The sequence below is a fragment of the Ranitomeya imitator genome, chromosome 6 (genome assembly GCF_032444005.1).
Source record: "Ranitomeya imitator isolate aRanImi1 chromosome 6, aRanImi1.pri, whole genome shotgun sequence".
NCBI classification, from domain to species: Eukaryota; Metazoa; Chordata; class Amphibia; order Anura; family Dendrobatidae; genus Ranitomeya; species Ranitomeya imitator.
The window spans coordinates 23,971,500-23,984,635 of record NC_091287.1 but is presented as its reverse complement, the minus strand read 5'-3'; the positions used below and the strand labels follow the sequence as shown (position 1 = coordinate 23,984,635).

The 13,136-nt window shown below is 48.6% G+C and overlaps 1 protein-coding gene across 2 annotated transcripts in view; it reads right to left on the bottom strand.

Annotated features, from left to right (window-relative positions):
* The window catches only part of VWDE (von Willebrand factor D and EGF domains), a 94,561-nt gene that overhangs the window by 13,838 nt on the left and 67,587 nt on the right, over positions 1 to 13,136 (bottom strand). For both annotated transcript variants that reach the window (XM_069729325.1, XM_069729326.1), the window contains exons 25-26: positions 7,566 to 7,661; positions 6,979 to 7,074 (exon numbers count right to left, since the gene is read on the bottom strand). In XM_069729325.1, the coding sequence (XP_069585426.1) occupies positions 6,979 to 7,074; positions 7,566 to 7,661 (192 nt within the window). The remainder of the gene's footprint in view (positions 1 to 6,978; positions 7,075 to 7,565; positions 7,662 to 13,136) is intronic.

Below are 13,136 nucleotides of genomic sequence, written 5' to 3'. Positions count from 1 at the left end.
TGGAGGGGCGATGAAGCGTGTCCATCCAGGACAAATATGGTGAAGCTCCTCATGAAGATGGACTTCAGGGCTATTGACATCTTTGCTCTGATACATCCTTTTGGGACCTCCACCTTTTATATCAGCTTTGTTCGGCCGGAGGGCTTGGAGCTCTTTTGGTCAAATTATGAGCTGGTAAAAGAGGAGCCCGGCTGGCGAGGTTTCGCCGTGGAAGCAATTTCTCGCCAAAGTGGGCCGAAGAAAGTGACCATTTTAACATGTAATGAGTCTTTCTGGCGTTGACATAATGACCTGGTTGAGACGGTATGGCGAGGTTGTGGAGGTCCCGAAGAAGAACCGGGACGATTTTGGTATCTGGTCAGGAGGCTGGACCTTCATGGTAAAGTTGAAGCGTTCAGGGGGCACTGACACCCACATACCTTCCTCGGCTTTTCTGGGAAGGGATCGGATTCTGGTCTTCTACCAGGGGCAGCCGAAGGTATGCCACAGGTGCGGTGATCCTCGCCACTTCAGTGCGGGCTGCAAGGTGCAGAAATGTGCCTTGTGTGGCGAGGTAGGTCACTTCGCCGCATCCTGTGGTGTCATTCGATGTCACCTGTGTGGTGATCTAGGTCACCCGTTCAGCCGCTGCCCTCGTTCCTTCTCTAATGCCATGGCCAGCTGGGCGGAGGGGAGCCGTGAGGAAGTTCCTGGCGGTGCAACTTCTGCAGAGGTTGGAGGTGGTAGCGGGGGAGGAGCTGAGGGGCCGATGAGGAATGGCAGGGCTAGGGAACCCTCTTACCAGCGGAGGCAGGCAAGGCGTCAGGAGGTCAGGGGGCAGGAGGAGCCTCGGGAAACTGGGGTAATGGCTGCCCCCTCCTCCGAGGCGACGGCCCATGTCACTGAGGCCCCGGGGGAGGAAGCGGTGAATGAGGAGATCAGACGGATGGAGAATGAGGAAGTGGCTGATCTCTCAGATGCCTCTCAATATGAAAGTTTTGATGAGGATGGAGGGGAACAGCCAAAAGAAATGGGTGACAAGGGTACCAAGAGTGCCAAAAGTAAAAAAAAAAGAAAAAAGGTGGAAAATCTTCTTCCCTGACCAAGGTGCCTAAGGAAGGTCCCACCAACTCCCCTCTGATCCCCCTCTCCAACCGGTTCCAAGCCCTTGACGATCCTGCTGAGATGGGAGTCGGGGGTGAGGTTCCGGTGGTAACATCGGGAGGGCCTTTGGGAGGCGGGGGAGTCCCTTCTCCAGGGGGTGTGTCTTCCTCGGGAGGTGGGGACGACCCTGGGTCCGGAGATGAGAAAGAGGTGGGAGGGATGGATACCTCTGTCTCTCTGAAAAGAAAAGAGGGGGCTTTAATCGTCCGGAGATGAGCGGGCTAAGAAAAAGGGTGGGGTGAAGAAAAAGGCCATCTAACTCGATCACTCATGATGGCAGCTCCCACCCCGTTGACTCTAGCGACCATTAATGTCGCTAGTATAAAGTCTGATGCGGCTAGATTTGCGGCCTTTGATTTTCTCACCCGATTTGAGGCTGAAATTTTGTTTTTGCAGGAGACCAGGCTTACGGATATGGGGGCCATACGCAAGGCGAAGAGCGAGTGGAGGTGCGGGTCTTCATACTGGTCTCTTGCGGCCGAGCCGTGTAGCGGGGTGGCAGTCCTTTTTAAGACTGCATCGGTTGAATGCCGGAGAGTTATCGAGGTAGAAATGGGGAGGTGCCTGGTCTTAGACGTCTTCATGAGGGGACAGGAGCTTCGGCTCATTAACATCTATGGTCCGCAGTCAAAGTGGGACCGTAAATGTCTCTTCCTGAAGATTAAGCTCTATCTTTTTACGAGTCGGCAGGTGGTCTTTGGAGGTGACTTTAACACCGTCACAAGGCTTCGTGATAGGGGAGGCTCCATTGACCGGCTGGCTTATGATAGTAATACTCTTAATAGCATAACTAGTGATGCTTGCCTGGTGGATGTCCACATCCGGCACACCCCAGGTCACTGTGGTTTCACCTTTCATAGAGGTAATTGTAGGTCTAGGATAGACTGGGTTTTTTTAAAGGAGGAAGCCATCTCTTCAGCAGTGTCCGTTGTTGAGGTGGAGTTCTCCGATCACTGTCTGATTTCTTTTTCTCTGAATGTTTCAGAAACCCCTCGGATGGGAAGGGGACTATGGAAGCTGAATTCGTCCCTCTTGGAAGAAGCAGAGATAAGACAATCCTTTGAGGACTTTCTTCAGAGCCAGGTACCGCTTTTGGATCTCTGTAGCGATAAGTCAGAGTGGTGGGAGATGTTCAAAGATTGGGTTGCGAGTTTCTTCCGCCAGCTCTCGAGCCTCAGGAGCCTGAGCAGGTACCGCCTGTGTCAGGAACTGAGGAGGAAACTCGAACATCTCGTCTCGGCTGGAGGTGACCGTGAGGAGATCTCTTTACTCAAGAGGTGTCAGTACGATAGGCACACATCTTTGGTTTTTGAGAGGGATTTCGGGAGGTACCGCTCGCCTGACCCCTACAGAAACTGTAAGATGTCAGTGAGTTGTAAGGTGGTGACAGGTTTGGTCGACAATACGGGTTCCCTGAAAAGATCCAAATCAGGGATCCTGGAGGTGATCAGATCTTTCTACTCACACCTCTTGGGGAAGAGGGATCTGGATCGGAACGTGATGTCGGCTTTCCTGGCCGAGGCCATCCCTGAGCCAGGGGATGACCCCTCACTTCACGTTTTGACAGAACCAATCAGGGAAGAGGAAGTGCGACTGGCCATTGATGGGATTCGGCCTAAGAAATCGCCAGGTCCGGATGGCTTAACATCCGAGTTTTATAAGACCTTTAGGGACTCCTTGGTCCCTCTCTTGACTGAGGTGTTTAACGAGTGTCTCTCCTCGGGCGCTGTTTCACAGTCGATGAGGCAGTCTGCCCTGATTATCCTGTGAAAGGGTAAGGACCCGTCCCGTATTGAGAATTGGCGTCCCATAGCGCTTCTCAATACAGACCGGAAGGTTCTGGCAAAGGTGCTGTTCAAACGGCTGGTGAAGTTTGCACCCCGGCTCCTTTCGGGGGCCCAGCACTGCTCTGTTCCAGGCCGCAGTACGTTTAGTGCTGTGCTCGATGTCCGAGAGGCAGTGGAGCAGGGCAGGGCAGGTCACTGGAAGGGGTACTTGCTGTCCTTAGACCAGGCGAAGGCTTTTGATCGGGTTAACCATGAGTACCTCTGGTCCGTCCTTCTGAGGTACGGTCTGCCTGGGAGGTTTGTAAATTGGCTAAAGATCTTGTATGCAGGGGCAGAGACTTTCCTGCTCGTGAATGGTTGGTCTGGCCACCCTTTTGAGGTGGGGTCTGGGGTCCGCCAGGGCTGTCCATTGAGCCCGCTGTTATACGTGTTCGTGATAGATCCCCTTTTAAGGAGGATTGAGCGTGGGCCGTTGGCGGGAGTCAGGATGGACCAGGTGGCCCCGGAAGCCACTCTGAGGGTGGTAGCGTATGCCAATGACATCTCCCTTTTCGTGTCCTCGGGTGAGGAGGCGGAGTGGGTCATGTCTGAGGTTGATCGCTACTCGGAGGCTTCTGGGTCCAGAATTAATCAGGAAAAGTGTGAGAGTCTCTGGCTGGGAGGGGGAGACCCTAGTTTTGGTCTCCCGGACACTCTTCCAGAGCCCCAGGCATCGGCAAAAATCCTAGGCATTGAATTTGGCCCTGGGGACTACCCCCAGCAAAATTGGGAGGGCAGACTTAAGATCGCCGCCCAGAAGGTGGACCAATGGAAGGGTTGGTCTTTGACCCTGAGGGAAAGGGTTAGCCTGGTTAAGGGTTTTTTGCTACCCTTGTTAATATACCTGGGCAGTGTCTGCATGTTGCCAGAGCCGCTCTGGACACGGGTCTACAGCCTGTTTTTCCAGATGTTATGGGGAAATAGGCTGAACCTAGTCAAGCGGGAGGTCACATATCGCACAAGGAGACTAGGAGGGTTGGGTATGGTCAACCTAGTGGTGTTTCTAATAAACACTTTTGTCAAGACTAACATTGCCAACCTCTGGTCAGAGAGGGCTCCTCCGTGAGTATTCTCCTGCAGGGGATTGCTTCGGCCCTTCTTCCAGGAATGGGAGACAGGAGGGCAAGTGAAGGACCTGCGCACACCGCACGGGCATCTCCCGGCTTACGCTACCCCGGTTCTGAAGGTGATCCGCCGGTGGGGTCTGGGAATGTGGGCGATCAGGACCATGTCGAGGAAATTCCTTGACAGGAGGGTCCTGTTGACCCATTTCCAGAAGCCTCTGGTGCTCAAAGATTGCCCAAGTTGGGATCTCGAGGGTGAGCTGAGGTTATTGAATTCTACACGGGTCCCCTTGAAGTTTTGGGACTTGGCTTGGCGCTGCTTCCATGGGAAACTGTACGTAAGGGACAACCTGAAGTGTAGGAACTCCAATGATCGGGGTTGTCCCCGTGAGGGGTGTTACGACACGCTGGAAAGCATGGAGCACTTCCTCCTTCAGTGTCCTTTTAATACAGGGGTCTACAACAGGGTGGGTGCTTCCATAGGCTGGCCTCGGCTGGCACACCTTTCCTATGCGGAGTGGGCGTATGGGGCATTCGGATCCCTGGGTGGCCGAGATCGGGGCACTTTATTTCTAGTCAAATTAGTCGTCAGGTTTTACACGTGGAACGCACGGTGCTTAGTGTCAACTCAGCAGAAAATCCTCCCCCGGGACGAGGTTGTTAGGAGCATTCTGGGTGGCCTGGTGAAGGTGCGCTCTCTGGAGTATGACAGGCTAGGTGCAGCGAGGGCCTCTCTTCTCTGGAGAGGGTTCTCATTTAATGTACCTAGGGCTTAGATAAGCAGGTAAATGGTAGGGACAGGTAGATAGCCTCAGTAGGGACAGGTAGATAGTTAGGGACAGGACAGGGACAGCCCAGGGACAGTTAGGTAGGGTAGTAGGGTCAGGCAGGGAGAGACAGGGAAAGGTAGGTAGAAAAATAGGGGCAGATGTCTAGACAGGTAGGGACGGCTGGTAGAGTAAGGATTGCTAGGGTAGAAGCCTGTCATCTCCGGTTTCCCGGTGGCGGGCTGGGGCTTTTCACTATCAGATTTTTGTTTTGCAGGTATAAGGTGATGATCCTGTGGCTTACAGGGTTAATGCACCTGTCTTTTAAGCAAGAGGTTATGAGTTCCTCAGAAAAAGTGAGCTTATTTTTGTATTCTGTGTGTGTGTGTGTGTGTGGGGGGGGGGGGGGGTATGGGGGGTTGTGGTGGGAGGGTGTTTATAGTTGTATTTGCTGTGAAAAAAAAAAATGAAATAAAAAAATTATAAAATAAATAAATAAAAAAATGTGTGTGATTTAGATAGATGTGCGTAAGCCAGGTGGCTATAATGTTTCTTTTTGGGCGATGGACCAGAGTTTTCTTTGTCAGGTTTGGTATGAAGTGTGTATGTGCGCGTCTATTAATGAAATGTTTCTTCTCTCCTTGGGTGAGGTAACCTGGGGCTGGGGAGGAAGAGATCTGGATGAATTAAAAAGCGAAAAGACAAAGGACAGAAAACAGCATACGGAAAAAAGATGGAGAAAGCTTCTCTGAGAAAGAAGAAGGCAGTTTGTTTTCTTTTGCGGGGTTGCTTTGACTGGGGGCTGTTATGCTGGACTCGGACTTTGCTTTGGACTGGGGGGGTAATGTTGGACTCGGACAGTTGCTTTTGCTGGGGTTTTGATTTTTGCTATTTATTGATTGTAAGTTTTGTATTTTTATAATAAAAGAGTTCACTACATACAGATTTATACAGCCACCACTAGAGGGAGTTCACTACATACAGATTTATACAGTCACCACTAGAGGGAGCTCAGTACATACAGATTTATACAGCCACCACTAGAGGGAGCTCACTACATACAGATTTATACAGCCACCACTAGAGGGAGCTCACTACATACAGATTTATACAGCCACCACTAGAGGGAGCTCACTACATACAGATTTATACAGCCACCACTAGAGGGAGCTCAGTACATACAGATTTATACAGTCACCACTAGAGGGAGCTCACTACATACAGATTTATACAGTCACCACTAGAGGGAACTCACTACATACAGATTTATACAGCCACCACTAGAGGGAGCTCACTACATACAGATTTATACAGCCACCACTAGAGGGAGCTCACTACATACAGATTATACAGCCACCACTAGGAGGAGCTCACTGCATACAGATTTATACAGTCACCACTAGAGGGAGCTCACTACATACAGATTTATACAGCCACCACTAGGGGGAGCTCACTACATATAGATTTATTAAACTTACTACCAGGTGAATCTCACTGCAAATAGATTTCTACAACTGGTCAGTGTGAGCACTATCAATATATACGGACACAGCTGCCACATCCAGTGCTGGAAACTTGGACTCTCTGCTGGAAGAGTAGTCATTTTTTTTTTTTTTTTTTTTTTTGCTGTCGGTCATACCTTTTTTATCTCAATGGACCCAGGCCCGTACAGGGGAAAGGACTCCCTGAGAAACAGTCATAAAGGAGGGTTTTAGCCCTTATTATGCTACAGTCGGTAGTGAGCGGGGCAGACAAAGGCCTTTTTGTGATTTCTGCCATTACAGCTTGGTTGTGGCTGTGCATTACGTCCATCACCCTGATCCTGATTGCTGCGTGCCCAGTAGCAGTGCACAAGTAAGTACCATCCAATATGTCAGTTATGTCAAACAGTCATTATCAGTCATCAACTGGGTTTTTTGTAGGTTTAGCCCTTTTTATATCCGCCAAAACAGCACCACATTTGCCTACAGGTTGGGTCTGGTATTGCAACTCGGCTCCATTAGAGTGAATGGAGAATAGGTGCAAACTCATCTTATTACATATGCACGACGTAATCTTCAGGGGTCACGGTGATGGTGGGTTGTGTTGAGGAAGGGGCTTCTATAACATATATGAACTATCCACATATATTAATGACACTGCTGTATTCTGGGGTATAATAACCAGTAAATCTCTCACGTGTGTTGCATCGCTTCCCCTTCCATCCCGAAGGACAGGAGCAAAGATTGGGTCCCACGCATTTCCCTCCATTCATGCAGGACGGATCACAGACACCTGAGAAGCAAAGAGTTAATATCCCAACATTAAACTTCAGACATCTCCGTTTAGTATCTTTGGACACACCCCTTTGTATAATGAGACGTTTTCCCACTTTCTAACCTACTTCAATCTCACCTTGCTGTCAATCTATAGCAGCATTATTGTTTACATGCCAGACAGGCCTGATACTATTCACAGCAGAGGGTTCGTTACTATTGCATCCAGCCTGGACATTGTTAAAAGGCAGATGTAGAAGGATCCGGCAGTGCGCACAGATCATTATCACACTGGTGAGGCTGTAAGACCCCTGAGAGATTGGATGTAACCCCCAAGTTGTATTGGGGGGGGGGGACTGATGACCATAGGACTATGCTGTTAGCCTGGATACAAAACAACAGATGCTGAGAATTTGCTAGAATTTTAATAAATTGCTGTCTGGACCCTTCCACAGCATCAAGTATCGCATCTCAATAATTTTCCATAAAAAAAAACACAGGGTCACTTACTTATCTGACATCTTCTTCCAGTGTAGCCCTCCGCACAACTGCAGATATTATTCCTTATGCACTGACCACCGTTCTTACAGGAAGGACTGCAGATCGCTGAAAAATATCATTTTATTATTATTATTATTATACATTTTTATAGCGCCATTTATTCCATGGCGCTTTACATGTGAAAAGGGGGCAAGTGTAGACAAATAACAATAGGTTGAGGATCACTGCAGGCTGTAGGCTTGTCGGAAGAGGTGGGTCTTCAGGTTCTTTTTGAAGGTTTCTATGGTAGGCGAGAGTCTGATGTGTTGGGGTAGAGCGTTCCAGAGTAGAGAAGGAGATCTTGTGAGGATCGGAGGTTGCGTGTAGGTAGGTACCGGGAGACCATGTCACAGATGTATGGAGGAGACAGGTTGTGGATGGCTTTGTATGTCATTGTAAGGGTTTTGAACTGGAGTCTCTGAGTGATAGGAAGCCAGTGAAGGGCTCGGCATAGAGGAGTGGCCGGGGAATAGCGGGGAGACAGGTGGATTAGTCGGGCAGCCGAGTGTAGGATGGATTGGAGGGGTGCGAGAGTGCTAGAGGGGAGGCCAGAGAGTAGGAGGTTGCAGTAGTCGTGGGAGATGATGAGGGCGTGCACTAATGTTTTTGTAGAGTCGTGGTCAAGGAATGCGCGGATTCGGGAAATATTTTTCAGCTTGAGACGGCAGGAGGAGGCATGGGTTTGGATATGTGGCTTGAAAGAGAGGGCAGAGTCGAGGATCACCCCGAGGCATCGGGCGTGATAAATTCTGTTTTGTCCATCTTCAGTTTTAGAAATCGAGCAGAAAAGAAGGCCGAGTTAGCAGACCGGCAGTGTGGGATTTTGGTGAGTAAGGAGGTGAGGTCAGGTCCGGATAGGTAGATCTGTGTGTCATCGGCGTAGAGATAATACAGCATACCATGGGATTCTATGGGCTGTCCCAGGCCGAAGGTGAATATGGAGAAGAGTAGGGTTCCTGGAACAGAGCCTTGAGGAACACTGACCGACAAGGGGCGAGGTGAGGAGGTGGTGTGGAAGACACTGAATGTCCGGTCTGTCAGATATGACGAGATCCAGCATAGGGCCAAGTCTGTGATGCCAAGAGATGAGAGGATCTGTAGTAGAAGGGAGCGGTCCACAGTGTCAAAGGCAGAAGACAGGTCCAGGAGAAGGAGGACAGAGTAGTGTCGCTTACTCTTGGCGTTTAGTAGATCATTGGTGACTTTAGTTAAGGCAGTTTCAGTTGAGTGATGAGGTCGGAAGCCAGATTGTAACCGGTCAGAGAGGGAGCAGAAGGAGAGGTGGGAGGACAGATCAAGATGGACGTGTTGTTCCAGTAATTTTGAGGCATAAGGGAGAAGAGATATCGAGCGATAGTTAGATACAGAGGATGTGAGTGAGAGGTTGAAGAAGTGTGTTAGGGTTGGGATGAGGTCATCAATTGTACTTATCCTGTACTGATCCTGAGTTACATCCTGTATTATACTCCAGAGCTGCACTCACTATTCTGCTGGTGCAGTCACTGTGTACATACATTACTGATCCTGAGTTACATCCTGTATTATACTCCAGAGCTGCACTCACTATTCTGCTGGTGCAGTCACTGTGTACATACATTACTGATCCTGAGTTACATCCTGTATTATACTCCAGAGCTGCACTCACTATTCTGCTGGTGCAGTCACTGTGTACATACATTACTGATCCTGAGTTACATCCTGTATTATACTCCAGAGCTGCACTTACTATTCTGCTGGTGCAGTCACTGTGTACATACATTACATTACTGATCCTGAGTTACATCCTGTATTATACCCCAAAGCTGCACTCACTATTCTGCTGGTGCAGTCACTGTGTACATACATTACATTACTGATCCTGAGTTACATCCTGTATTATACTCCAGAGCTGCACTCACTATTCTGCTGGTGCAGTCACTGTGTACATACATTACATTACTGATCCTGAGTTGCATCCTGTATTATACCCCAGAGCTGCACTCACTATTCTGCTGGTGCAGTCACTGTGTACATACATCACTGTTGTGAATTCTGTTGTCGAACTCCCTCCTGTGGTCGTGAATGGTACTTCGGCGAGTTCTGTCTATGGGCTCCCTCTGGTGGCTATGAGTGAAGCTGCTGCTTCTGAGGTTCCTTACACAGGTGACGTGGTTTGTCCTTTGGTTGGCTTCTCTATTTAACTCCACTCAGATCGTTACTCCATGCCAGCTGTCAATGTTTTAGCATTGGTTCAGTTCGCTCCTGGATCTGCCTGGTGACCTGTCTTCTCCTGCAGAAGCTAAGTTCCTTATTGTTATTTTTGCTTATTGTTCCTTTGTCCAGCTGGTTATCCTGATTTTGTCTTGCTAGCTGGAAGCTCTGGGATGCAGAGTGGCAACCCCCGCACCGTGAGTCGGTGCGGAGGACCCTTTTGCACACTGCGTGGTCTTTTGTAGGTTTTTGTGCTGACCGCAAAGATTCCTTTCCTATCCTCTGTCTATTTAGTAAGTCTGGCCTCCCTTTGCTGAAACCTATTTCATTTCTGCGTTTGTGACTTTCATCTTTACTCACAGTCATTATATGTGGGGGGCTGCCTATTCCTTTGGGGAATTTCTCTGAGGCAAGGTAGGCTTTATTTTCTATCTCTAGGGCTAGCTAGCTCTGAGGCTGTGACGAGGCGCCTAGGGAGCGTCAGGAGCGCTCCACGGCTATTTTTAGTGTGTGCGATAGGATTAGGGCTTGCGGTCAGCAGAGCTCCCACATCCCAGAGCTCGTGCTGTATGAGTTTAACTATCAGGTCGGGTGCTCCTAACCACCAGGTCATAACAGTACAGTGGCCCCAAGTATTAATGCATCTCAATAGAGGGATAAGAGGACTTCTGAGACCATTTTTTTTTTCTTTGCACTGTGTTTTGTCTTTCTTTTCCCCTAGACCTTTGGGTGGTTCAGGACACAGGTGTAGAGATGGACATTCAGGGTCTATCCTCTTGTGTGGATCATCTCACTGCAAGGGTACAAAACATTCAAGATTTTGTGGTTCAGAATCCTATGTTAGAGCCTAGAATTCCTATTCCTGATTTATTTTCTGGGGATAGATCTAGATTCTTGAATTTCAAAAATAATTGTAAACTGTTTCTAGCTTTGAAACCCCGCTCCTCTGGTGACCCCGTTCAACAAGTAAAAATCATAATTTCTTTTTTGCGTGGTGACCCTCAAGACTGGGCATTTTCCCTTGCGCCAGGAGATCCTGCATTGCAAGATGTAGATGCGTTTTTTCTGGCGCTTGGATTGCTTTATGATGAACCAAATTCAGTGGATCAGGCAGAGAAAATCTTGCTGGCTTTGTGTCAGGGTCAGGATGAAGCGGAGGTGTACTGTCAGAAGTTTAGAAAGTGGTCTGTGCTTACTCGGTGGAATGAATGTGCCCTGGCGGCAATTTTCAGAAAGGGTCTTTCTGAAGCCCTTAAGGATGTCATGGTGGGATTTCCCACGCCTGCTGGTCTGAATGAGTCTATGTCCTTGGCCATTCAGATCGATTGGCGCATGCGTGAGCGCAAAGCTGTGCACCATCTGGCGGTATTCTCTGAGCATAGGCCTGAGCCTATGCAGTGTGATAGGACTTTGACTAGAGCTGAACGGCAAGAACACAGACGTCGGAATGGGCTGTGTTTTTACTGTGGTGAATCCACTAATGCTATCTCCGATTGTCCTAAGCGCACTAAGCGGTTCGCTAGGTCTGCCATCATTGGTACGGTACAGTCTAAATTTCTTTTGTCCTTTACTCTGATTTGCTCTCTGTCGTCCTATTCTGTAATGGCATTTGTGGATTCAGGCGCTGCCCTGAATTTGATGGACTTGGAGTTTGCCAGGCGCTGTGGTTTTTTCTTGGAGCCCTTGCAGTATCAATTCCATTGAGAGGAATTGATGCTACACCTTTGGCTAAGAATAAGCCTCAGTACTGGACTCAATTGACCATGTGCATGGCTCCTGCACATCAGGAGGATATTCGCTTTTTGGTGTTGCATAATCTGCATGATGTGGTCGTTTTGGGGTTGCCATGGCTACAGGTCCATAATCCAGTGTTGGATTGGAAATCTATGTCTGTGTCCAGCTGGGGTTGTCAGGGGGTACATGGTGATGTTCCATTGCTGTCAATTTCGCCATCCACTCCTTCTGAAGTCCCTGAGTTTTTGTTGGATTACCGGGATGTATTTGAAGAACCCAAATCTGGTGCCCTACCTCCTCATAGGGATTGCGACTGTGCTATTAATTTGATTCCTGGTAGTAAGTTTCCTAAGGGCCGTCTGTTTAATTTATCTGTGCCAGAGCACGCCGTTATGCGGAGTTATATAAAGGAATCCTTGGAGAAGGGTCATATTTGTCCGTCGTCGTCACCATTGGGAGCAGGGTTCTTTTTTGTGGCCAAGAAGGATGGTTCTTTGAGACCTTGTATTGATTACCGCCTTCTTAATAAGATCACAGTCAAATTTCAGTATCCTTTGCCGTTGCTGTCTGATTTGTTTGCTCGTATTAAAGGGGCTAGTTGGTTCACCAAGATAGATCTTCGAGGGGCGTATAATCTTGTGCGAATTAAACAGGATGATGAATGGAAAACAGCATTTAATACGGCCGAGGGCCATTTTGAGTACCTGGTTATGCCATTCGGGCTTTCTAATGCTCCATCTGTGTTTCAGTCCTTTATGCATGACATCTTCCGAGAGTACCTGGATAGATTTATGATTGTATATTTGGATGACATTTTGGTCTTTTCGGATGATTGGGAGTCTCATGTGAAGCAGGTCAGAATGGTGTTCCAGGTCCTTCGTGCGAATTCCTTGTTTGTGAAGGGGTCAAAGTGTCTCTTTGGAGTTCAGAAGGTTTCATTTTTGGGTTTCATTTTTTCCCCTTCTACTATCGAGATGGACCCTGTTAAAGTCCAGGCCATTTACGATTGGACTCAGCCGACATCTGTGAAGAGCTTGCAGAAGTTCCTGGGCTTTGCTAATTTTTAACGTCGCTTCATCTCTAATTTTTCCAGTATTGCTAAACCGTTGACTGATTTGACCAAGAAAGGTGCTGATGTGGTCAATTGGTCCTCTGCGGCTTTTCAGGAGTTGAAGCGTCGTTTTGCTTCTGCCCCTGTGTTGTGCCAGCCAGATGTTTCGCTCCCTTTTCAGGTGGAGGTTGATGCTTCTGAAATTGGAGCAGGGGTTGTTTTGTCGCAAAGAAGTTCTGATGGCTTGGTGATGAAACCCTGTGCCTTCTTTTCTAGAAAATTCTCGCCTGCTGAGCGCAATTATGATGTGGGCAATCGGGAGTTGTTGGCCATGAAGTGGGCATTCGAGGAGTGGCGACATTGGCTTGAAGGAGCTAAACATCGCGTGGTGGTCTTGACGGATCACAAGAATTTGACTTATCTTGAGTCTGCCAAACGGTTGAATCCTAGACAGGCTCGATGGTTGCTCTTTTTCTCCCGTTTTGATTTTGTGGTTTCATACCTTCCGGGATCTAAGAATGTGAAGGCTGATGCCCTGTCAAGGAGTTTTGTGCCTGACTCTCCGG